The sequence below is a fragment of the Podarcis raffonei genome, chromosome 17, assembly GCF_027172205.1.
Source record: "Podarcis raffonei isolate rPodRaf1 chromosome 17, rPodRaf1.pri, whole genome shotgun sequence".
NCBI lineage: Eukaryota > Metazoa > Chordata > Lepidosauria > Squamata > Lacertidae > Podarcis > Podarcis raffonei.
The window spans coordinates 39,492,944-39,519,956 of record NC_070618.1 but is presented as its reverse complement, the minus strand read 5'-3'; the positions used below and the strand labels follow the sequence as shown (position 1 = coordinate 39,519,956).

Below are 27,013 nucleotides of genomic sequence, written 5' to 3'. Positions count from 1 at the left end.
GTCATAGCTAAGCAACAGAAACTGATTTAAGCATCTTACCACATATTTTAGAACATCTACCTGATTTTTAGCAACTGAAGTTTAAGAAGAGCTCTGCCTATAGTATTATGTTTAAGCCTGTGATATCTTTTTACCTCATTTTAGTAATAAGTTAACTTCTACTTGAAAGAACGCATTTCCTGACCCATTTTGTTTCACAAACTTCTCTTTGTTTAATAAACTTTTCCTGTTTGTTTGATCAACTCCTGCCTGAGACTCTAAATCATTAAGTTTCCCCTCACACAAGTCCCTCATATGATAGTCTGTGGTAAATTGAAAAACTTCGTATAACTGGCGTACAGTGAGGTGGGTGCACTCTCTTTAAATTGGGGGTGGTTAGATGGAGCCGCTACAGTAATAATTAAAACTATTGATAGGAAAAAAATTGAAACTCAGTAATACAAGATCACTTTAGCAACAGGTATAAAGCAGTTTTTCCTGGCAGCCCAAATTTCTTCTGAAGAGGACTATCCCCCTAAGTGCAGAAAAGACTGAGTCAAGCAACCTTCTCTAGGAAGTGAAGACTATGTGGATGGACAGCTAAGGCTCTTCTTCTTGCAGGTAACAGTCCATCCTTGGATAGAGGAATCTAGAGAAAAGACTTTGTACAGGGTCTTAGGGTAGGAGGAGTTTCATGCAAACGAACAAAGAGCTTCACTCACACCGGTGTAGACAAATAACGGTGGCAAATCACCACTTGGGGAATCAAAACCTTTCTGAAGATGACAGAGGAGAAAGGTTGAGGTCAGGAACACAGACAAGGTAAAGAACAAATGTGTCACCTGCCTGTCTGTGAGGATTTCTAGACAGTGAGAGCAGACATGTGTGAGTGGCAGTGATAAGTTAGTAACTTGCGTCTTATCACCCAATGGAAAAAGTAAGTTTGACACAGATTAAATGTTTACATTCCCTTCTCTTCTCAGTCTTCTTCAAATTGGGGGACAAGATTCACAGATTTTGCAAAATACATTTCAACAAACAGATCAAATACAACCCACCAACCAAGTATGGCAGATTTCCAGGGGTTCATTGGAATTCCTGGTTTTGCAGATCACTTGGAACAGCCGGGGGGCAGGGCGGACCCAGCACCGGGCAAGTTACCACCAATGGCTGATAAACTTGGTAGGTCACAACTTGTGTAGAACTCTCTCTTGTTTTGGAACAGAACTCAGGAATTCAGATGCCCAAACACTGCTTGCTTTAAGCTAGAGACCATACTTTCCTCTAGGGGCTGTTATAAAGCCTGAGATAATTCTGGGTGTTGGCCTGTACAGATATTATTTCAGGCTGCTTTTTTTCCATTCAAGAAAGAAGTATCTTCAACATAAACAATGTAATATGTATACCTGCAACTTTTAGATATTTGCTGCAGCAACTTAGGCCATCTTGAAGGTACATCAGCTTTGGAGTTCATGGAAATTGTCAAAGCAGATCCATGGATTTATGACTTACACATTACATTCCTCGTACATGAAGGTGACACTCACAAGTAGCTCTTCTTAAGATTTAAGTTTATTCCATGGAGTTTATACTATGTTGGTTACACAGAAAGTGAGGTGCTAGGTTCCAAGGCAGGTTGCAAAATTAAAACACAATGTTAAAAACAGTATAAAACAACTTATAATCACAGAAGGGTGGGCCCTAAAAATATGCTACTCAAATGCCAAAAGTCAGGGTAAAGAAGAGCATATTAGGCATTCATCCCTTGTGTAATTAAGAGGCCAAACACATTTCTGTGGGGAGGGAGGACCAGAATCTAGGGGCTGCCACAGAGAATGTCGTCTCCCGAATCAGCACCACCCCCAAACTTCTGAGGGCACAGGAACTACCAAGAGGAGCCCCTCTGCTGATCTTTACACCTGAGAGGGTCTGTAGGGAAGGAGGCAGTCTTTCAGCTATTTGGTGTCTGAGTTGTTTAGGACTTTAAAACAGTCACATGCCCACCTTGAATTGGGCCCAGAAACAAACTGGCAACCAGTGTAACTGTTATATGAGATCTAAATGGAACCCCAGCCTGTAACCTGACTTATGCATGTTAGACCAAGTGAGGTTTCCATAACACTAATACAACCAGTTAGTTGAATCCAGCCTTCTATATTAAAAAACATTGCAAGTTTTTGAATTTGCAGGTTTCTAATTAATTTATGGGAGGCGGGTGGCGCTGTGGTCTAAACCACTGAGCCTAGGGCTTGCCGATCAGAAGGTTGGTGGTTCGGATACCCACGATGGGGTGAACTCCTGTTGCTCGGTCCCAGCTCCTGCCAACCTAGCAGTTCGAAAGCACATCAAAGCGCAAGTAGGTAAATAGGTACCGCTCCAGCTGGAAGGTAAACAGCGTTTCCATGCACTGCTCTGGTTTCACCAGAAGTGGCTTAGACATGCTGGCCACATGACCCGGAAAAACTGTCTGTGGACAAACGTTGGATCCCTCGGCCAGTAAAGCGAGATGAGCGCCGCAACCCCAGAGTCGTTCGCGACTGGACTTAACTGTCAGGGGTCCTTTACCTTTACCTTTACCTTCAATTAATTTACAGAGTAGAAATAAATTAGATTTTATATGCCCAGACTAAGAACTCCATCAAAGTGTATCCATAATGGCCCATAATGGAAAAATGCAAAGGAGAACGAAAGTTCTACAGGTTGCCTGCCCCTTCCACTACTACCCCTCCACCCTTACTTGGATGTAGCTGTAGAAAAAAACAGGGCAAGTGGACAGCCTTTTGCCTAAAGACAGAGGCACTGTAGGTGGAAAGAGGAAGGTGACAACCTCATTCTCTTAGCATGGTAGCCTAGTTTGACCCAACCTTGGGCAAGTAAACAAATTCTTCTTGTTACTCAAGGAAGAGAAGCAAGCAATGTTTTCACTGCATTCTGTAGAACCGACAAGATAGCTGGGCTTCTCTTTCTCACTTGGTATGTGGTAGCTGCAGCCTGCTCTGTGCATAGAACAGATTGTGCCACTTCAGCCTCATTTACCACATTGTACACAACTGTCTAAAACTGTGCATGCATTTTTGGACAAAGCCTCCCTATCTTGGACAGCCTCTGCAATCCATGAACTCTCCTACCTGTCAAATGCCAATTTCATTAGCTGTTCTGAGGAAAAGGGGGGGATGATGTGATTCTTTCTGTTTTCACCATCTAACAATTAATTGAGGGGTTCATCATGGCGTGGTGAGGTTGCACCCCATAATGAGAATAACTAAAATGATTTAAATTTTTTAGGGGTACTCATGGAAACACCTTGCATCTCAACTGAACCACAGACAGATAACACATTGCGAATATATTTTGAAATGATATTTAAAGAAGATTTTGTCAATTTCCTTTATCCACTCCAGACACAGTCTTATGAGTTAAGGCTCCTTTGCCATCCCAGACATCCTGCAATAAAACCTGAGGATCCTAATCCATGCCCAGAAAACATTTAAGAGGGTTCTTAATTTGAGCTAGATCCCACTACAATTCTATCCCAGAATGTGCTTTCAACACCAGAACTCAGGTTCAGAGCAGGTAAAGAAGTAATAAAGGTAGCTGGAGTGCATCTGAACATGTGCACAGTGTCTGAAATTCCCCAGGCACCAGGTGCGTCTTGCTACTGGCACTGGTCAAATTGCGACTATGTGGAGATCTCTGAATGAAAGGTTGGTGACTAACATCTCCATCGGAGTGGCCTCTCCAGCTTTCTTAAGCAGGTAAGCAGAAGAGTTTAGTTATTGCATTTATATACTGCATCACCTTTTTTTCTCCAAAGAGTACATGGTTCACCACACTCTTAAATTAATCCCTATGACAACAACAACAACAAAAAACAACAACAACAATAAACAGCATTACAACAAAAATGGCACCTAGACATTCCATTGTGGCAACTGTAACCTAGGTTTAAGGCAGAGGTTTTCAACCTTTTTGAGTCCACGGCTCCCTTAAGCAACTACATTCTTCCTGTGACACTCCTGAGGGGCTCAGGAACCCAGTAATGTTACCCCTTGCCTGCAGAGCTAGCAGGCTCTCACCCCTTTTTGAACAGCTTCCCCTTTGGAGTGTTCCCTCAGCCTCCTCTCCTTGAGAGTCCTCTGGGCAGCTGCTGCTTCCATCCCTAGTCTCTGAGCCAACCCTCCCCACACCCCAAACAGAGGTGCCTTCCAGAGGCAACAAAGCCAGGGCTGATGCAATAAACAGCTGTGCAAGCCTCTGGGAGGCAGAGACATGAGAGGATATCAGAGGAGGGAGGGGAAGAGGGACAGAGGTCAATGTTGCCCGCAGCACCCCTGACCATCATTAAGGCACCCCAGGGTGCCATGGCACCCTAGTTGAAAACCACTGGTTTAAGGTGTCATTTGGTGATTAGTTTATATAGCTGAGTTTCTAACATTGCATGTGCAGCATATATTTCAGTCACAACTCTAAATGTCTAGGAAGGGGGATGGGTAGACAGGGTTTACTGATCAGAAAAAAATATGCTTGAGCCTCAGTAACAATCTCTTAGAAACTAACTGCCACACTCAGGTTAATGTGGGTCTTTGAAACCTTGAATGCTTTACTGGAGAAACTACCAGTCTCTTGTCATTTAAATCTTTCTGAAGCATTAAGACCAACTTAGTTAGCAGTAGTTTCACGCATCCCCAAGGGAAAGCAAGATTTAAGGGGTTACTGAACTACTTCTGCCTTCCTCAACAGGTGCAGCTATCTAGAGTGCATCATCAAACACAACTTCCATATGTCCTTTAGCCATGTCTGAACTACGTGTATAGCACAGAAAGGCAGGGAAAGCTCAGAATTCAGCAGCTTCCAAACCTCTGCTTTATTTTTTAAAATCAAGTTTCTAACCCTTACGGCTGCAAATAGAAACCTGAAGCTGTGCTGCCAATGTCTGATGAAAGCTCAAAAGGCATAGGGAGAAATAATATTTACCGTATTTTTCGCCCTATAGGGCACACCGGCCCATGAAAAAAAATTATTTCCCCCCCCCCCAGGCGCAGGGCTGGGGTGGGGGAAACCCGAGCTTCCCCCGACCCCAGCCCCCAGAACAGGCTGCTATCCGCAAGCCTTGGGAGCCCGGCGGGAACTCCCGCCAGGCTCCCCAGGCTTGCAGATATCTGCCCGAAGCCCGGGGTGCGCTGCTCAGCGCGCCCCAGGCTTCGGGATGCAGGCTGCTATCCGCAAGCCTAGGAAGCACACCGACCCCTCTCGCTCTCCAGGCATCAGCGAAAGCCTGCATTCGCCCCATAGGACGCACACACATTTCCCCTTCAGTTTTGGAGGGGGGAAAGTGTGTCCTATAGAGCGAAAAATATGGTACTTGTCAGGGAAAAGGACAGTATCCTGCCAAATTCTTCTTCCTTCCATGTAGCGGAAGCAGAATACTTTTTGCCAAATAAGCAAATATATGGGAATTCTGTAGAATTTATACGTGTCTCAGTATTCAGCTTTGTTTGCTATAGAACTGGGGTTACCCTGCTGCAGAGTTTTGCTCTTTACTTGTTAGTGCAAAGCCCATACAATCATAATGACAAATTCCCAAGCTCTGGGTTTGGGTGCTATGTAACTTAATTGAACATACAGTAATTCCAAGAAAAGGCCCAGAACACCCAACAAAGCAAGTGGGGACTGATAAACTGATCCTTATCTTATCAACAAAATGGGAGGATGTGGAAGAGATTCAGATGCTTACAGAGTTTGGCAGAATTCATGGATGTGCGTGCATTTCTCTCTCTGCCTGCCTTTCTGCGCTGCTATTGTTTTGTCCCTGCCCTTGGCTTGAAATTTTAAAATATAATCCAACAGAAGCTTTTTCGATCCAAGCCCCACTGAAATGAATGGGAGCTGATCAAAAGCAGTCCCTGCTCATTTCAATGAGGCATGCACAGGAGCATTTATCATTGGTTTGTCCCCTTCAAAGATAACTGGCACAGCGGTACCTCGGTTCTCGAACATAATCTGTTGTGGAAGACCATTCGAGTTCCAAAACATTCAAAAACCAAGGTGCAAAAGGCTGTCTGCAAATTCAATTGAGAAAATTGAAAAACACACAGCGGAAGCCGTTCGACTTCTGAGGCGCGTTCAAAAACAGAAGCCTCAAAACACAAGTATATTTTTCCATCCTGAGACAAACTTAAAAATGGTTCTGCAAGTTTTCATTATACTTTAGTTTGCAACGGGGGAAAATTATTAACAAGTGTCCATGACCTCACCAATAAACCTCTCCTCCATCTACAGAGCAAATCTGAAACGTTGTTAGATTATTTGGGAGGTGGGGAGAGGAATAGAATCATAGAATTGTAGAGTTAGAAGGGACCCCAAGGGTCATCTAGTCCAATCCTCTGCAATGCAGGAATCTTAGCTAAAGCATCCATGGCTGATGCCCCTCTAACCACTGCTTAAAAACCTCCAAGAAAGGAGAGTCCATGTGAAAGATGAACATAAAAACATGAAAAGTAGATAGCTGTCTGAAGATGAGGGGAAGGGAGAATAATCCAGCATTCAACTTAATGGTATATGTGCACTTAAGGTAAGTTACACCCCACTAGCAAAGAGGTTGCTGTGATCATTGTTAAAATGTTATCTGTCTTCACCCAGATTCAGTCTACAACATGAGACACAGAACAGAGCATCGTTCTATGATTGTTTCCACCCTAGTTAAGAAATATCACCTGAGAAAGCAAGTTACAAATATAATACAATCCTGCAGGTGAAGGGTGGTGGGGATTTCCACTGATACCATCTGCTCACTTTATATACTATCATCAGTAGAGTCAAGAGACCACAAAGATTACACGCTTCCATCCGAGGCTGCAAATAAAACAAGTTTCAAGCATTTTGTCTTTACTTCTTCATTTTAAATATTTTGATAAAAATATTTATAATTTTGTTTTTTACTTTATTAGAAGAAAAATACTTTTGTAATAATAAAAAGAAAACATTATGAACCCTTGCCCCTCATCCATCCTACTCCCAATAATCTCAACACTCTTTCCCTCCAAGCCAACTACATAAATACCAATGGGATATGCAAAACATCAATCAAGTTGCCAATGCTTTAAAATGTTTAATAATAGAAGTTAGTCTTTCACATAGTGCTTTTAAAGTAGTCAAAGTGCTTGCTACAAATTCTTGCAACAACAAAACTCTCCCTTCCTGTCCCATATGCTTGGACCTGCATCCCAGAACACCTTTTATGTCTCCTAAATTCATTCTCAAAATCTATCTTTTCCATGAAGCATTTGGCACAATTCCTTAGTTCTGTAACTAAGTCAAAGAACTTAGTTGGTCTTTAAGGTGCTACTGGAAGGAAATTTTTGTTTTGTTTTGACTATGGCAGACCAACACGGCTACCTTTCTGTAAGTCAAAGCATGTACAACTGAAACAATGGCATGTTATTTGTTGACCCCATGCTTCCCTCCCATTGTTGTTTCCCCTATACTGAATTTCAGATTGAAAACTCCTCAGTGCAGGGACCCTTATGCTTTGTGAAATGTCACATATAATGCTAGCACTGAATAAAATGCAAAAATTAATCCATCTTCTTCTTCTTCTTCTTCTTCTTCTTCTTCTTCTTCTTCTTCTTCTTCTTCGTCTTCTTCGTCTTCTTCTTCTTCTTCTTCTTCTTCTTCTTCTTCTAGCTCCCATGCTTTATGTGGTCACCAAAATCCTGTATTTCTAGATACCACTGTCCTTGGATGTGATGGGATGATGAGCTGCTTGTGCGTAAAGTCCTAGTCCCTCAGAGTTTGGCTAAGTCCACAAACCTCTGTCTGTGACGGAGCTCCTTAAGCATGGCTCCATCAGTCGCTCGTAGAATCGGACAGTGGGCGTTTACGGAACTTCTTCCAGCATAAAAGTTCCTTAACGGAAACGCGTCTTCTGGACTCTCGGCGTGACAGTTTCCGGCGAGGAGTAGGTGTCCCTATGGGAGGTCCTGAAACCTCCCCACTATTTTCGCTGGAAATGTCTCTGAGCCCTCCCTCCGACTCACTTTCCCTTGGAACTCCTCCTCCTCTCCCCCTGCTGGTTCCCTCCTCAGCTGAATAGTCTCTCTCAGCCTCTGTGAGCCCCTTCACCTCCTGCTTCTCCGATGGCAGTTCCCTGACATCCACCTCCCCTCCAGGGCCCCCTTCACCCCCTCCCCTCCCCTCCTCTGCGGGAGGCGAGGGAGCAAAACCCCTGAAAGAACCTCCCTCATCTTCTGAAGTTTTGAACACTTCCCTCCACCGGTTGCTGTTTCCGGTTTCTAAGTACTCCTCATCATCGGAGTCTGTTCCTTCTTCCAACTCCGATTCCCTGAATCCTTCCAGTTCCTCCTCATCGTCGGTGGTGCCAAAGTACTCCCTCCGGAACCTCGCTACTGGCTGAGGTTTCCTGGGGAACCTTTGGTGGAACGTTTCGATCAAGATCTCGTCACTGACCTCCTCTGCCGTCACCCAGGTGTTTTCCGACTCCGGTTCCCCTTCCCACGCGACCAAATACTCCACCTGATTACCCTTCCACCTGGAGTCGATGATCTCCGCCACATGGTTGCTGCTTTCCCTTTCTTCTAAGACTGGCCCCCGTGTGGAGACCCCTTCACCTTCCCCCCTATATGGTGACAGTAATGACCTGTGGAATACTGGGTGCAGTTTCATGTGGTTCGGTAACCGGAGTCTGAAAGCCACTGGGTTGACCTGTTGAATGACCTCAAATGGTCCCAATCTTTTGGGTCTCAATTTCTTGCAACCCCCCTTGAACGGCAACCCTTGGGTTGACAGCCAGACCTGACTCCCCACCCTGATGGTTTCACCTTCCCTTCTGCTTTTGTCTGCCTGCCTCTTATATTCTTCTTTGGCCCTTTCTAAGTTGAGTTGGAGTTGCCGATGGATTGCTTTCATTTCTTCTACAAAATGTTCGGCGGCCGGGACACTCCATCTCTCCCCTCCTCCCCCTGGAAACGCCCTGGGGTGGCACCCATAATTAGCCAAAAAGGGGCTCATCCCGGTGGACACATTCTCCGCATTATTGTAGGCAAATTCCGCTAGCGCCAACTTTTCGACCCAATCATTCTCTCTGTCATTGACATAACACCTCAGGTATTGTTGGAGGATACCGTTTGCTCTCTCCGCCTGCCCATTGGTCTCAGGGTGCCTGGCAGTCGAAAAATTGACCTCTACGTGCAGTAAGCTCATAAGTTTCCTCCAGAACCTGGACGTGAACTGTTTCCCTCTGTCGGAGACCACCCTCAAGGGGGCGCCATGCAGCCTAAAAATATGTTCTACAAACAATTTCGCTGTCTCTTCCGCTGTGACTGCATGTGAACAAGCTACAAAGTGACCCATCTTAGTTAACAGGTCTACTACGACCAGTATGGCGGTTTTCCCCTGGGATTTAGGCAGATCAGTCATAAAATCTATCGATACCGCCTCCCACGGTCGTTCTGGTGTGGGTAACGGTTCTAATAACCCCGCCGGCGCCCGCCTTTCTCCTTTGGCTCTCTGGCATTGGTCACACCCTCTTACATACTCCCGTACATCCTCCCTCACCTTGGGCCACCAAAATTCCCTGGTCACCAACCACATGGTTTTGTGTTGCCCAAAATGCCCTGCTGTGGGGTTGTCGTGCAGCTGTTTGAGTACTCTCCCCCTCAATTCCCCTTCGGGTATATATAGTGCCCCTTTGTAATACAATGCCCCGTTTCTTTCTTCAAAACCTCCGGGGTCTTCTCCCTCTCTCCTTAAACCTCTGAGCTTATTCTGGGCGTATTCATCATTTACCGTTCCCTCTACCAGTTCCCTTTGCCCCACCCAGGCCGCCCCACACACCCAGCGGTCCTCTGGGATGATATGTCTCTCTTCAGGCGCTCCCTCCCCCTCCAAATATTCAGGTTTGTGTGAGAGAGCGTCCGCTCTGATGTTTTCTGGACCTGGCACATAGCAAATTTCAAAATGGAATTTGGAGAACTCCTGGGCCCACCTCACTTGTCGTTGGTTGAGCACTCGTGCCGTTCTCCAATACTCCAAATTCTTGTGGTCCTTGCACACTTGCACCTTATGCTGTGCGCCAATTAGTAAATGTCTCCATCTCCGGAACGCTTCGTGAATGGCGAGTAGTTCTCGGTCATATACGGTGTAGTTCCTCTTGGATTTGTTCAGCTTACGCGAAAAGAAGGCACACGGTCTCCACTCCGACTTATTCTTCCCCGGCTGAAGCAGCACCGCCCCCACCGCCCGGTCTGAGGCATCAGTTTCCACTCTCATTGGTTTTTGTAAATCCACATGCAGGAGCTGTTCTTCCGAAGCGAATGCCCTTTTCAATTCCTCAAATGCTTGCTCCGCCTCCGCCGTCCAAACGAATTTCTTCTTGCTGCTGAGACAGTCCGTGATGGGAGCCGTTAAGTGGGCAAAGTTCTTGATGAACTTACGGTAAAAGTTCCCAAACCCTAAGAACCTTTGCACATCCTTTTTCGTTTTCGGTGTCTTCCATTCCAGCACCGCCTGGACCTTGCCTGGATCCATGGCTAATCCCTTGTCTGATAAGCGGTACCCCAGGAATTCCACCTCCTTGGTGTGAAACTGACACTTCTCCAATTTCACCCACAGCTGGTTTGCTTGCAGTTGGCCCAGCACTTCCCTGACATCCTTTACATGCTGCTCCTCATTCTCTGAATATATCAACACGTCATCGAGGAAGGCCACGCAATTCTTGTAGAGCAGAGGTCCCAGGACGTGGTTCATGAACGATTGAAAACATGCGGAGCCTGATTGTAATCCGAAGGGCATAACTAAATATTCAAAAGCCCCCAAAGGGGTGAACATGGTGGTTTTCCATTCATCCCCTTTCCTAATTCGTATCAGGTTGTATGCCCCTCTCAGGTCCAGTTTAGTGAATATCTTTCCCTTCCTCACCCTGGTCAAAATGTCATCAATTCTGGGCATGGGGAAAGCCACTGGTTCTGACACTGCATTCAAGGCTCTAAAGTCCACTACAAGTCTGGGTTTATCCGTGTGTTTTTTGTCCACAAAAAACACTGGGCTGCCCCCCACCGCTCTGGACTCTCTGATGAAGCCCCTCTTCAGGTTTTTATCAATAAACTCCCTTAACTCCTGCATTTCCCTGTCTGACATGGCGTACAGCTTGCCCACGGGGAGCTGGGCTCCAGGGACCAGGTTGATTTGGCAGTCAAAGGCTCTATGCGGGGGTAGTTTATCTGCTTCCCTTTCGCTGAAGACCTTGCTCAGGTCAGCGTATTGTTTGGGCACCTTCCCTTTGTCCATTACTTCCGTCCCTGCTAGAAAGGCTTTTGCCCCTTCCAGCACCTTTCCCTCTTTGCAGTGTTCCAGGCAATGTGCTGACCCAAAGGAGACCACTCTCTGATGCCAGCCCACTAGCGGATCATGCAACGCTAGCCAGCTCATTCCCAAAATAACGGGAGCCCCTCCCAGGGTGGCCACATTGAACGCTATCCTTTCGGTGTGCCTGGCCACCCTCATAACCATTGGGACGGTCTGTAGACTAACTTCTCCTCCCAACAGCTCCCTCCCATCGATCGTGGTCACCTGCAGGGGGTTACTTAAAGGGAGTATCTGTATAGTCTCTCTCAGCCTCTGTGAGCCCCTTCACCTCCTGCTTCTCCGATGGCAGTTCCCTGACATTGGACAAATAATCACTTCTTCTATCCTAAGGCTCAAGATGGATACCACATGTTCATCCTTCTCCATACTTTTAGAAATAAGTATTATTTAATTACAGCGGTACCTCGGGTTAAGAACTTAATTCGTTCCGGAGGTCCATTCTTAACCTGAAACTGTTCTTAACCTGAAGCACCACTTTAGCTAATGGGGCCTCCAGCTGCCACCGCCGCATGATTTCTGTTCTCATCCTGAAGCAAAGTTCTTAACCCGAGGTACTATTTCTGGGTTAGCAGAATCTGTAACCTGAAGCGTATGTAACCCGAGGTACCATGGTATTACCATCACTTTTTAGAAGACATAGCTCAAGGGAACACATTTTGAACCTATCCCAAGGCAAGAAAAACAACTGCTTGTGCTTTCCCAGATATAACTAGGACAAAAAAAAAATAGGCAAGTCCCTTGTCATTATCTGGGGAACAGACAACAGATCAGAATGGTTAGACCTCACACATCACAATAACCCTGAAGATTTCCAAGAAGCCTCTGCATTTCTGTACTGTTCCCAAAGTGCTAATAGGACAATGCCAGGGAGCAAGGAGATGGTTGAAGCCTCTCGAGCCAGCAGGAAAGGGGTTCCACCTCTCTCTAGTTGCAGAATTTCTTCCTCGGTCTCCCCTTCTTCTCCATGGGCATAGCCAGGGGGGGAAGCTGCCCCCCAATCAATAAAAATCAATAAAAATACTTAACTAACTGAGGTTCTGTCCCACCCTAACAAAAGCCTGCAAAGAAATCTGGCTACTCCCATGTTCTTCTCCCCAGCCAGTCACACCCAGTCCCTGCTACCTTGACTTGCTTGTGAGCAGACCCTTAGTCATGAGCAGATAGTTACTCACAGAGAAACCTTGCTTCAAGTCAAGGGAACTGTTTTTGGCCCCTGTAGTGGGAGCGTTTTGCTCCCTCTCCAGGCCCACAACTGAGGGAACAGGCTGGCTGTCACTTCAACTCTAGAGTTGTTGCTTCCCCCACCCCTTGTGGTTTCCCTGTCTGCTTAACCAGCCATCTTCTTCCTCCTCCTGTTATAGCAGAGCCAAATGAAAAAAATAGGATAGGAATTCTACACTTTCACACTCCTGTGATTTCAGCGGGTATAGCTTGTCATTCAAGGAACATCTGCTGAAATCTCCTCTTCTGTACAACTATTAAAGGTACAAGAGCACTATCTTCTTCCAGCTTGCTACTCTATCCTGCGTCTGAAGGCTTTGGCAAAGTGGAAGTGCCTTCTGAAACACCACAGACCAAATCAATGTTACATAGTAGTAGGAAGGTTTTATTTTTTTATTTTTATTTTTTTGAGAATCAGAGTGTGTGAGGGGTTGCTTCCAGATTGGAGCCCTTTGGTCCAATTAAAATTTTGATTATTAGCTTAAAAACGGAATTAAGACAAAGGCTACACATCACATTTAATGCAGTGTTTTAATATCCTGCAATGGCCTTTCCCATGGACAGTATTCTTGCACCACATTTGCTCACAAATCTGTCCCAGTCAGCAAAGGTTCTGTCTAATGTTAATAAAGTATCCCATTTGCAAGTCCTGCTTTATTGCTTTCTGTTGATCAACGGGAAGTAATGAAATACAGTGGTACCTCGCAAGACGAATGCCTCGCAAGACGAAAAACTCGCAAGACGAAAGAGTTTTTCGTTTTTTGAGTTGCTTCGCAAGACGAATTTCCCTATGGGCTTGCTTCACAAGACGAAAACATCTTGCAAGTTTGTTTCCTTTTTCTTAAAACAGTTAATACCCAGGGTGCATTGCTTGAAGAGGTGCAGTTGCAACTTGACTTTGAGGAGCAACTCATAGCACGCGGTGTGGTAGCCTTTTTTGAGGTTTTTGAAGACTTTGGTGATTTTTGAAGCTTTTCCAAAACTTCTTTTGCAGCCATTTGGTAAGTTAAACTTTTAAAACTTTTGGGGGGGGTGGATTTTGGGTTGGGGTGTTTGGAATTCAAGGACTTGGTGTTGGGGAGGGGTTTGCAAGAATCTGGAAGCTTGTGTTTTTTTCCTGCATTTTTCTGATTTTTTGTGACCATTGGGGCACTCTGCTGTTGTTAAAAAAAAAAGATTTCTGGGTTTGGATTACTGTGTGGTGGGTGGCTGGGGGAATAGTTGAGAAGGGGTTTGCAAGAATCTGGAAGCTTGTGTGTTTTCTTGGAGGTTTGGTGCTTTTGAATTTTTTGGATGTGAAGCAGTGATTTTTTATTTTTTTGGGGGGGGGGTTGCGAAGGTAGGAGCTGTGCTGCCATGGGGCCCAAGAAGACTGCTGCTGCAGAGGCCGGCGAGAGGAAGAAGGAGAAGGTTATGCTGGAAATGAAGAAGGAGATCATCCGGAAGCACGACGGTGGAATGCGTGTGACAGACCTCGCCAGGGAGTACGGGAGGAATCCATCGACCATCGGGACCATCCTGAAGATGAGGGAGAAGATCCTTGCGACTGATGTAGCCAAGGGAGTCACCAGGATCGTGAAGAACCGCCCAGCTGTTCTGGAGGAGGTGGAGAAGTTGCTGCTCATCTGGTTAGAAGAGAAGCAGCGTGCAGGGGACACAGTGACTGAGGCCGTCATTGTCTAGAAGGCCAAGGCCTTGCACGCAGACCTCGTCCGGCAACAGCCAGGAACCTCAGGCGAGCCAGAAGTCTTCAAGGCAACCAGAGGCTGGTTTGACCGGTTCAAGACGAGATCTGGAATCCACAGCGTGGTCAGGCATGGAGAGGCTGCCAGTTCTGATGTTCCTGCGGCTGAAGACTTTGCAGCGGAATTCCTGGAGGTTGTGACGACGGAGGTCTACGTTCCACAGCGGCTGTCCTCCAAAGAACTGAGGGACATTTGCCAGAAGTGGAAAGATGTGCAGGCTTTTGCACAGCGGCACCACCCTGACAAGGACCTGACACGTGACCTTGCGAACACTTTTGATACGAGGGTCATGTCGTCTTTCAGGGAGGTGCTGAAAAGGCGGATGAAGCAGCAGACCATGGACAGGTTCTTCAGCAAGAAGCAAAGAGTGGGAGAGGAACCTTCTTCGAGTTGTCCCCCAGAGTCTTAGAAAATGTATGTACAGTACTGTACACTTTGGTGATTTTTAAATGCTTTTCTGTCATGTTTAGAAACTTAAATTATTGTTCCTTCAATTTTTGAAATGCTCTTTACAGTATGTGTGACTTTAAAGAGCACTTAATAAACTCTTTTTGTACCAAATTTGGCTTTGTTTGGACTTTTTTTTGACCACAGGAACGCATTAATTGATTTTCAATGCATTCCTATGGGAATCCGTGCTTCGCAAGACGAAAAATTCGCAAGACGAAAAAACTCGCAGAACGAATTAATTTCGTCTTCCGAGGTACCACTGTACAGGAAACGTGTAATTAAATGGACAGTAGCCCTGAAATGCCTCAGTAGTTTTTGCCTGTCTACCACAAACAAAAACCTGAAGTTCTCTGGGTTCTTCATGAAAACTAAGTCAACAAAGGAAGGAAATGGAGGGGGAACACAGAACTGTTTATCATTCTGTTTGTATACTTAGCAGTGGTGGTGATCACAATTTCTGTCACAGTCTACTTTGTTACAGTACTTAACAAAGTGGGGTAGTGCTGGCTCTGGGTTCTTCAGGTAAGTTGGTTTTCACACAAGCCACTAAAGGCTAAACTTGAAGTTACAGGCATCTCCCCACTTACACACATTCTACTCATGCGCAACTGTGTATACACATGGTGCCAGGAAATAAATAAATTAAATAAATAAATAAAATAAATAAATAAATAAATAAATAAATAGAATCACACCGGAAAATGGTAGGAGAGAGCTGGAAAGTCCTTGTGGCTTGCAAGGAGACTCTTCCCAGAGCCCAAAGAGGATGTCAGAGAGGGCGGATGAAGCCCCAAAGGGACTGAAGCAGCAGCAGCAGGGCTTTGTTTACGCTGCTCAGCCTCCTCACCTAACAGCTGACGTGAGGGGTAGCGCAACAGCAACAGCCACTTTCTCATGCATCCTCCAGCCCCTAAATATTTTGGTCTGGATTGGAGAGAATGGGAGAGAGAGCTGGAGAGGAGGAAATCGGCATTTAGAGGCTGCTTCCCACTTTACATGATTTCACTTATTGGGGGGGGACCCGGAATGTAACCCCCATGTAAGTGGGGCGACACCTGTGCATGCACACACCATCATTTCCTACAGTAAAATCCAAGCAATAACTCAAAAGTCACTATCCCTTAATGATACCACAAAATCTGTTATGTGAAGCAATTGGCTTCAGCCTACCAAATGGCTGATCACCTTAGGTAGCAGATTTTGGGTTATCAGCAAACAATGACATGTGTACAGGGAAGAACAGTTGGGTGGTGATGGTTCATATGAGCCTCCATCTTCAGTCTGAAGTGGTATAAGTCACACATAGATTTAACATCAAAGCAAGAACAAGGCCTAAAAAACATGGACCAACCAAGATTGACAAATTAATGTGTACAGATTAAACATCTGTACAGATGACTTTAAACATCTGTATGTTATCTACAAGTGACAAACACCAGTGTGTGCAGTGATCATGCCTGCCACATCTAAGTGCTGAACTGCCTTGAAAAGACTTTGCTTTTCTGTAATCAGTATGCAAAACCAACAGTAACTAGTATACATGTTTGCCTTAAAATGGTTCTCTTCTACATTCCACACATTAACATTAAAATATGAACTCAATGGTGTTTTAGGGCCATGTGTGAAAATACCCTAAGGCATTATCTGGGAGGAGCCAAAACCAAGCTGACACCTTCTCTGACAACTATTTGCACCTCCCCTAGGGATGCCCTTATTTCACTAAAGAAACATTGGTACAAGTGAGAGACAAAGAGGAAAAAGGGACCCATTAAAAGCAGTTCAGAGATAGGAGGAGAGCCTTTGAGACAAGCCTACTTAGTGCTTAAATTAATACACCATATATTTTATGTTTCCTTTTAGCAAAAAAAAAACACAACAACAACAACAACAAACTGTAGCTAGTCCCTCTCTTCAAAAGGAAATTTGTGACCTAAAAGAGCATCTCCAATTCGCAAATATTAGAGGTTACTGCACATAGGGTCCAAGCAAACTGGGAAACAATACTGCTGGGCAAGACGTTCTATCCTGAAAGGGGCTGAGCGATTTCTCACAGGGCTAAGGAAGCAAGAAACTTTGGTTCCAACCCCCTCTTTTGAGCAGAGTAGTATCTAGTGGATTCATGAGGGATGTGAGAGCAGAAAGCCCCAGGCCATGGATTGGGTACAGGTGCCAACAGCTTTTGGAAATGGGCACATAGAACACTGAGGGGCATTACCTGATTTTGATTGGCCTCATACAGCTCTTGAGTCTTCGTGATTCGCACTCTTTGCCAGACCTCTTGGGCACACCCTGGGAAGGTGCAGCCCCCTTCAGTACCACACTGTAGTTCCTGCCGTCATTGTTGGCCCAGTAGACACCCTCCTCGGTCTGGTACCGCACCACAAAGTCAAGCCGGGGCCCTCCTTCCTCTTCCTCTTCCTCATCGCCAAATTCCAGGCGGAAAGCAAAGCGGTCCGTCAGGCCCCCGTCTGGTGAACCCCCTGGAATATAGAGGGCAGGGTAGTCCCGGTGACTCTGCCAGCGGTCTCGGCTGGCCCGCACGTGCACAGCCTTGTGGTAAGAAACGTTGAGCACCCGCACGGTGCCACGCAACACCTGGGGCTCCCCTGGCTCTGGGGGCAGCAACTCTTCCAGCTCCACCTTGGCCTGGCGCAGGCGCCCAAGCTTCTCCTCCTCACCTTGCCCCGCCGGTTGCAACACAAACGATGGCAGAAAGTAGGGGGTAGGAGGGGAGGGTGGCTGGGAAGAGGCCAAGGGGGGCACCACCTCAGGGGGGGATTCAGGAGATGGTGGGGGCCAGGGCTGATAGCGCCGCCAGCGGGCCAAGGGCAGGCCCAGGGCATCGGCGAACAGCACGTGCCGGCCTGCAGCATTCTGGGAGGGCTCCTCCATGGCAGCGGTGGCGGGGACATGCTGCGGGGGCTGCTGCCCTTGGCCATGCGGGGAGGGCGGGCCAGCCGGGCCCGGGGGCGGCGGGCAGAGAGGCCCTGGCAGGCGAGGGGGCTGGCGCTGCTCGGGCTGCTCCTCGTCCTCGTCGCCCCAGGAGGAGCTGCTTCCCCCGCCGGCGGCGCCGGCGGCGGCGGGGTGCTGGGGCCTGGGCACCGGGGAGGAGCGGGGCAGCAGGGTCCGGGACGGGGGGTCTTCCTCCTCCTCCTCCTCCTCCTCCTCCGCCGCCGCCGCCGCCTCCCGAGCCAGGGGCAAGGCGGGCAGCGGGGGCGGCGGGGCGGGGGAGGAGGCGGCCCCCGCGCGGGCCATGGCGAGCGGCGGAGGGAGGCCGGCGGCGCAGACACCAGCGGCTGCTCTCGCCCAGGCGGCGGCGGCGGCGGCGGGACGGAGGCGGGGGCGGGGCGGCCGGGCAGAGCGGCGCCGGCGCCAATGGAACGGCGAGGCAGGCCTTGCTCTCCTTCCCTCCCTCAGAAGCGACGAGGCGGAGGCCGCGGACGCGGAGGTTCCTCTCGCCGAGCGATCTCGGGGCGCCTGAAGAGAGGAGGCCGGCGGCGCGGCGAGCGGAGGGCAGGCGCGCCGAAGCGCGGAGAACGGGCGCCTTCCTCCTGGGCGGCCGCTGCCCAGCCTGGCGCCCGCCGGCCCCGAGGAAGGGAAGCCCCAGCGCGCGCGGCAGGGGCGCGGCGTCCGCCCGCGGGTCACCCTTGCCCGCCGGCCGGCCGGCCGTGAGCGGGTCCTGGGCGCCGCTGTCCCTTCGCTCCGCCACGCGCGCCTTGACGCGGCTGGCGAGCAAGTGGCCGCGGAAAGAAGCGGGGATGGCGAGCAAGGGGCCGGCGGGGCAGGGCGCGGGTTTCCCGGGCCTCTTCAGCCCCGGCACGTAAGCCGCGGAGACGGAGATGGTGCCTGGCAGCTGGCCCGACCCGAAAATGTCCTCAAACATTAAGCTCCGAAACCGAGGCTCAGCTGCATCCAGGGTGGCACCCGGCAAGCACTTTCGTCAGCGCAAGAACTTAGCCCCCCGTAAGCGAACGTGTCCCCCTCTCCTCTCCGGGGGCGCCCCAACCCTCCGAAGCAGAATTGGAGGGGGAGGAAAGGGGGTTCGTTGAATAGAACCCAGTGCCCACGAATTATCACATTTTTAAACTCAATATGCCCTCCATACATGCATATATTTCTATTGTCGCACTATGCAGCGCAGCCAAAATACTGAATTTTCAGAATTTCGAAAATCTGTACATGGTAGCAAAGGTGCCAGATCCAGTTCTCCAGTAAGGCTGACCTGAAGTCTTCCATCCCAACTGTTCGTGTGGCAGGTACATTCTAGGATTCGGCACACATTTCTAAAATGACAGCAACCTTGCTGATGGGAATTAAGTACTATGCAACAAACGTATTTTCAAGATGAACAGTTGAAAATGCATTTGTAGTTATTAATAATAATAATAATAATAATAATAACAACAACAACAGCAGCAGCAGCAGCAGCAGCAGCAGCAATTTATTTATACCCCTCCCATCTGGCTAGGCTTCCCCAGCCACTCCGGGCAGCTCCCAACAGAATATTAAAAACATGATAAAACACCAAACATTAAAAAACTTCCCTAAACAGGGCTGCCTTCACATGTCTTCTAAAAGTCAGATAGTTGCTCATTTCCTTGACATCTGATGGGAGGGTGTTCCAAGGGTGGGAGCCGCTACCAAGAAGGCCCTCTGCCTGGTTCCCTGTAAACTCACTTCTCGCAGGGAGGGAACTGCCAGAAGGCCCTCAGAGCTGGACCTCAGTGTGCGGGCTGAACAATGGGGGTGGAGACGCTCCTTCGGGTATACTGGGCCGCGGCTATTTAGGGCCGTTTATTTGGATTAAGATGGAGAAAAGTAACTTAATTTCAATTCAGTTTTATTATCTTTGTTATTGAAGAGGAAGTAAAAACCCAGTAGCCAAAATATTTAATTTATAGGGATTAGCATATGAAATCTTTGGAAATCTTTCTCCTAGCAATAACTAACTAGAGACCAATTCAAAAGTTTGTGTGTAGAAGTATCTTGCAGCCCATATTTTCAACACTATTCTGGGATGGATCTATCTTCTGGGAGTAGTACGTCCTAAAAGTATGTAATACTTACAAAAATTACTGGGGTGGGGAGAGCAAAATCCTTGGAATAACAGAGGTGGAACATTTTAGGGTTGTGGCTTCCAGCTTCATCTTCAATGGTGAAGCAAGACCCCAAAATACTAGGACATACACATACTGTACCTAGAGATATTTGGGAGCTACTGGATGTTGATAGCTTTACTTAGGAGTGTATTTAAAATAGTTACAAGCACAGACAGAATATAAATTAAAGAATTGGGGAAGTAGAGGGCATGGAAAGAGGACTAGTAGCAATTGATCCACCCATCCAAATCACCAAAACAATAACCTGTGATCCTGAATGGAGCAGTTTGGAGCCTGGGGGTGGTTAATGTCTTGTGGACTATACAAATTAAATGGGAGTACAAATGGCTGCAAACACATAGTAAACCAGTGTGGATGGGGCAACAACAGAAAGAAAGAAAGATTGTGGGGAATAAATAAATTTAACCAGGGATGAATGTGAACAAATGACATCACATGCTCCCACGTAGGCTTAGTTTTATTGGAGGAGAGTTGATTCTAAATACAAGTATCACAAGAATTGAAATATGAGAGGTGTATGCACTCAAGAAGGGAGTTCTAGGCATAAAATATGTAGCAGCAAGGGAGAATGGATAAGGATCTTTTAAGAGAGCAGGAAACATTGCTAAGCTGCAGAAGCAAAGGTCAGAGTATCCTGGGAAATGGGCAGCAATATAAGGCAAAGAAAGCAAGATGCTGATTGAGGCCCAATATCTTATGGAATAATGGGGGCCATTCTGTTGATAGAAAATGTCTTTGTGTTCAAAGGAGAGAATATGGAGATTCAGAAGGAAATGTGTCCAGAGAGCTAAAAGGATTAATGAAGGACACCTTGGAAATAGACCATTTGTTGTTGTTTAGTCCGACTCTTCGTGACCCCCTGGACCAGAGTACACCAGGCACTCCTGTCTTCCACTGCCTCCTGCAGTTTGGTCTTCACCACATCAAGTAGTTGGTCCCTTACTTTTCCCGCCCCGATCTGGCCACAGTGATCCATGCGACGGTCACCTCCAGGCTTGACTACAGTAATTCGCTCTATGCAGGGCTGCCCCTGAAACTGTCCAGAGGGTGCAGAATGCTGCAGTGAGGCTCCTCACGGGGTCTCTGCCATGGGAGCATATTCACCCAGTGCTTTGCCAGTTGCACTGGCTCCCGGTGGAGTATAGGGTCAGGTTCAAGGTGCTGGTCTTGACCTTTAAAGCCCTTTGCGGCTTAGGGCCCTCATATTTATGGGGCCGCCTCTCCTGGTATGCCCCACAGAGGTCCATGAATAACCATAGTTTAGAGGTCCCAGGCCCTAAGGAAGTCGGACTATCCTCCACCAGGGCCAGGGCCTTTTCAGTGATGGCTCCGACCTGGTGGAATGCTCTGTCCCATGAGACTAAAATAAGTCATGTCAAAAATAAGTAATGTCAGACAAACCTGATCTCATTTTTTGACAGAATTACAAGCCTGGTAGATGAAGGGAACGCAGTGGATGTACCCTACCTTGATTTCAGCAAGGCATTTGACAAGGTGCCCCATGATATTCTTGTAAAGAAGCTGGTAAAATGCGGTCTTGACTATGCTACCACTCAGTGGATTTGTAACTGGCTGACTGACCGAACCCAAAGGGTGCTCATCAATGGTTCCTCTTCATCCTGGAGAAGAGTGACCAGTGGGGTGCCACAGGGTTCTGTCTTGGGCCCGGTCTTATTCAACATCTTTATCAACGACTTGGATGATGGGCTCAAGGGCATCCTGATCAAATTTGCAGATGACACCAAACTGGGAGGGGTGGCTAACACCCCAGAGGACAGGATCACACTTCAAAACGACCTTGACAGATTAGAGAACGGGGCCAAAACAAACAAGATGAATTTTAACAGGGAGAAATGTAAAGTATTGCACTTGGGAAAAAAAAATGAGAGGCACAAATACAAGATAGGTGACACCTGGCTTGAGAGCAGTACATGTCAAAAGGATCTAGGAGTCTTGGTTGACCACAAACTTGACATGAGCCAACAGTGTGACGCGGCAGCTAAAAAAGCCAATGCAATTCTGGGCTGCATCAATAGGAGTATAGCATCTAGATGAAGGGAAGTAATAGTGCCACTGTATTCTGCTCTGGTCAGACCTCACCTGGAGTACTGTGTCCAGTTCTGGGCACCACAGTTCAAGAAGGACACTGACAAACTGGAACGTGTCCAGAGGAGGGCAACCAAAATGGTCAAAGGCCTGGAAACGATGCCTTATGAGGAACAGCTAAGGGAGCTGGGCATGTTTAGCCTGGAGAAGAGGAGGTTAAGGGGTGATATGATAGCCATGTTCAAATATATAAAAGGATGTCACATAGAGGAGGGAGGAAGGTTGTTTTCTGCTGCTCCAGAGAAGCGGACACGGAGCAATGGTTCCAAACTACAAGAAAGAAGATTCCACCTAAACATTAGGAAGAACTTCCTGACAGTAAGAGCTGTTCGACAGTGGAATTTGCTGCCAAGGAGTGTGGTGGAGTCTCCTTCTTTGGAGGTCTTTAAGCAGAGGCTTGACAACCATATGTCAGGAGTACTCTGATGGTGTTTCCTGCTTGGCAGGGGGTTGGACTCGATGGCCCTTGTGGTCTCTTCCAACTCTATGATTCTATGATTCTAAGTTTATTAATCAAAAGCGCAAGATGAGAACATTCCCTAAACACTGTACAGTGGAACCTTGGTTTTCAAATGTCTTGGCTGCTGAACATTTTGGAAGCCAAATACCGAAAACCCAGAAGTGAATGCTTCCATTTTCAAACGCACTTTGGAAGTCAAACAGCTTCCGTGGCACATTTTTCCATTCTCACCATTCACTTTGCCAACAACACTTTGATTTTCAGTTTGTGTACATTTTGGAAATTGAACAGACTTCCTGATCAGATTACGTTCGAAAACCGAGGTTCCACTCTACAGTGGTACCTCGGGTTACATACGCTTCAGGTTACATACGCTTCAGGTTACAGACTCCGCTAACCCAGAAATAGTACCTTGGGTTAAGAACTTTGCTTCAGGATGAGAACAGAAATCGCGTGGTGGTGGCGCGGCAGCAGCAGGGGGCCCCATTAGCTAAAGTGGTGCTTCAGGTTAATAACAGTTTCAGGTTAAGAACGGACCTCCAGAACGAATTACGGTAAGTACTTAACCCGAGGTACCACTGTATATCCTTCCTCCCAGATTGATAGAACCAGTACTCACCATGAAGCTGTTGCAGTAAGTGCCACACTTACTGGGGGAGGGAAAGGTGCTGGTACTACACTCCCTTGAGTACCATCAGAAAAAAAGCCCTGGATGGAACACATTCAAAAGCACTCTGTGTGGATCACACCCTGATGCAATGCGTGTTTACTTGGGAATAGGTTCCACTGACTTCAGTGAAATTTGCTCCCAGAAAACTGTGCATAGGATTGGTGCTGGGGTTGCCAAAGTCTTAACACCTTTTAGACATTCTGTTGTACTCACAATCAGGGTGATTATAGAGTCCTTCAATTCTTCCCCATCCCTACCCTTTCAGTGCATGCTTATGGATGAAGCAGGGATTCTGTTCTATGTCAGTTATGTGGAATCCATAGGTTGAAATTATTTTAGATAATAGATAACACAGTTTACATTACAGTTAACAGTTATGTCATCATGGAATCATGGTAAGGACCTTAAGGATCATCTTGTCCAACCCCCTGCAATGCAGAAATCTCAACTAAAGTGTCGATGACAGGTGACCATCCACCAGCTCTTGTTGGAGTCTCTTCCAATGTCAAACAGCTCTTACTGTCATAAAGTTCTTCCTGATGTTTAGTCGGAATCTCCTTTCTTGTAACTTGAATCCATTAGTTCAAATCCTACCCTTCAGAGCAGGAGAAAACAAGCTTGCTCCATCCTCCATGTGAGAGTCCTTTCAATAATGAAAGATGGCAATCATATCTTCTCTCGGTTTCCTCTTTTCCAGGCAAAACATACCCAGCTCCCTCATTCTCAAGCCAGATCTTACATTTGTGCAGTTGGTTCTTCCTGTCTAAGTGCAGAACCTTACATTTGTCCTTATTGAAATTAGTTTTGGCCTAGTTCTCCAATCTGTTAAGATCATCTTGAATCCCAAGTCTTCAGTGGCATTAGCTACCTCTCTGTCAGGAGCTGAAGTTAAGGGCAGCAATAAAACACCTGGTGTCAGTGAAGTTAAAACACTTTATTAAAAGAACCCAAAACAGTGCAGACCTAGTGATCACAGCAACTCTTCCCAGTAGGTCTTGACCCAGTGAGGCAGTTGTGAGGACGAAAGGTCCCCGCCTCCCCACCAGTCACCAAAGCTCCTGTCGCAGTTCCTTCCCCAGCAGCCTAAGGCTCTGATGTCTTGTCTCTATTTGCTCCACCCCCTTCATACCTCTATGGGTTCTGGGAGACCAGGGGGGAAGGGAGCTGGTTGCAGCAGGAGGGGGGGACACCCTGTCTTCTTCAGCAGCCTGCCTCATCTCTGTCTCCTGGTCCCCCTCCTCTCCTGCCTCTGAGTCTGGACTGCTCTCTGCCATAGCCTCTTCCTGCTCATTAAGTGCTCTTCAGCTTCCGAACCTCCTCCCAGTCTTCTCCCTCTTCTCTCTCTGACCACTCCTTGTTGTCCCACCACTAATCCCCTGGCTCTGAGCCTTCTTCCCTTGGGGATTCCTCTGCTGGTGCCTCCCACTATTCCTCTGGATCCAGCCAGTCCATGACACTCAGTTTGGTGTAACCTGAAAATTTGATGTGTATTCGCTCAATTCTTTAATCCAAGTAATTTATAAAGATGTTGGACAGCAATGGGCTCAGGACAGAACCTCAGCAGGGGGCCCCATTAGCTAAAGTGGTGCTTCAGGTTAAGAACAGTTTCAGGTTAAGAACGGACCTCCGGAACGAATTAAGTACTTAACCCGAGGTACCACTGTAGTTTCCTTACTAAAATGCTGAGAAGATTAACAGGGCCTGCCAACCCAGCTGCCACGCCAGTTTCTAATCTACTCTCTTGCAGTGCAAATAGCAGGACGATGTCACTTTCTCAGGCGGGACTGTTAGTAGGAGAAAAAAAGAAAACAAGCCCTGGTGAAAGTATGTCACAGCAAGGGCTGCTTACCACAGGTGTTGATATTTGTTTGTCTTCAGTGTCAAGAGAGTATATGAGAAATTGACCCATAAAAAAATAAAAGCTGAAGAATCAAAGCTTTTCACTCCCCCCACAAAAAAGGATCCCCACCTTTTTCTTAGAGGGGCTGCACCATACAGCTAGGGAGGGACTTGAAGAATGACGTAAGAGGCCACACCAATAAAACGAGGTGGGCTCAGGTGTGGTAGCTCAGAATGCTGCTTCTGTCTGCAAATACCTCCCAAGTAAGCACACCACCTCCAGGACGTGTCAAGAGGATGAGACCACCAAAATACCCTAAGGTGAGGTGTTGAAAAGACTGGAGTGTTTCACACTCAACCGTTAAGTCAGTGTTGAGGAATGGTGGTAGTGGGGAAGCTATTATTTGCTTATTTCTTGGCTGTCCCAGGTGTGATTATGTTGCAAGGGTTGCTCATCCTAGGACTGGACCTAAAAAGCAGCACACACACACACACATTTTGTTGAGACATGATCATATACGCTAAGGTTTTTTTAAAAAAATTTTACATCCAGTCATCTAGGCAACAATTAATCAGTGCTCTTGAGCATGTTCTCTGTATTTACATACTGGACCTGTAGCCATGTAGAATAAGTGTGAAGCCCCCAGGTGTTTCAGATCAGCGGTTGATGGTGCTCTCTCTCACATATGCACACACAGTTTGTTAATGCATTGTACACATCCAGATGTGCATTGTTGTGTAAATTTAATAACTCCTGGAGAAAGCCACATAGGTAATTGCAGGCAGTGTTTGTGTTTGCCACAATAAATTTCTATGACTTATATACCAGGCACATATTTAATCCTAGTAGACAAATATCTGCATTTATAATTTGTCCCTGTTTGCACTGTCCTCACAGACCTAGATCAGTAAAAAAAAAAGTTACTTGCAAATAGAAAAAGGGGAGAAATAGTGAATACTGTATTTTTTTTAATTGTCTCCCTTGTACCTTACCACATAACTTCAGTCACAGATTAGAAAAATATTGCCCTGTACAGTATTTCAAATGTAGGTCAGGGAGTCAAGGGTGGTGCCATAGATGTAGAATCGTTAGCAGTGTTGTTTGTGTGAAAACAACACAAAGATTTGTGGTACCTTAAATACTAGGTTGTTGGCTCCAGATGGGTGTTTACGGTGGGACTGATGCTCCTCATGCATGCAACATTTTTGGAATGTGCTTAAGACATTATCAAAATGCCAGCCTGTATTTCTTCACATTTTAATCTAGATTTACGCTTTCTGAGGGAAATCTGATAAGTTCCTTTTAAAGAAAACCCGCTGCCAATAACTATTTTGTGATATCTCAGTGACCCTTTTACAGTATTAAACCCCTGACTGGAAACACCCTTACAAAATATTAATTATGGCATAACCTCTAGCGGACCAGTCTACTACATCAGATGCATGAAGGACAATCCAGAATTGACAAGCACATATCCATGGGATGGGGGCAGCAGGAGGAATCTAGTTTCCAGTTCTGTTAAGTCAACAGCTTGCTCACAAATGTTAGTGGAAAGAAAACTTATGAACTGAGTGACCACTTTAGAAAATGGATAATTGAGTCCATTGTTAAGGCAGAAGTGAAATGGGTTATTAAACTGGCACCCATGCAAACTAGTATGGGATTGCATGTCTTCCAGAATCCGCAATAGATATGGGGCAACCTTTACTCCAACAGTTACCTAGTTTGTTTGTTTTAATGAAAATCAGCATTAGGAAGCTTCTGTTTTGACCACAGGAATACAATAAATGGAGAGGGTAATTAACCATGTCCTACTGTGGATTTTTTATTGCTCAAAGCATTTACATCCCCTCTGCTTCCCTTGCTGCAGCGCTCCAGATGTATAACTACCATACTCTTTTACAAACTCATTTGGAACTCCATTGTGAGGGGAGAACAGCTGTATTGATCAGGGGAAAAACAGCCAGACAAGAAAGAGTTAAGCACCTTTCTCTGTCTGCTACATTTGTTGAAAAATGCAGCCTTCAAGGGCTGATTTTC

At 46.7% G+C, this 27,013-nt stretch overlaps 2 protein-coding genes across 3 annotated transcripts in view; both read right to left on the bottom strand.

The window, feature by feature from the left end:
• Positions 1-18,053, bottom strand: part of PPP1R3F (protein phosphatase 1 regulatory subunit 3F) — a 45,455-nt gene extending 27,402 nt beyond the window's left edge. The window contains exon 1 of the mRNA XM_053370976.1: positions 16,993-18,053. Within this exon, the coding sequence (XP_053226951.1) occupies positions 16,993-18,032 (1,040 nt within the window). The 5' untranslated portion in view covers positions 18,033-18,053. The remainder of the gene's footprint in view (positions 1-16,992) is intronic.
• Positions 1-27,013, bottom strand: part of HSD17B10 (hydroxysteroid 17-beta dehydrogenase 10) — a 239,552-nt gene that overhangs the window by 81,511 nt on the left and 131,028 nt on the right. The window lies entirely within an intron of this gene.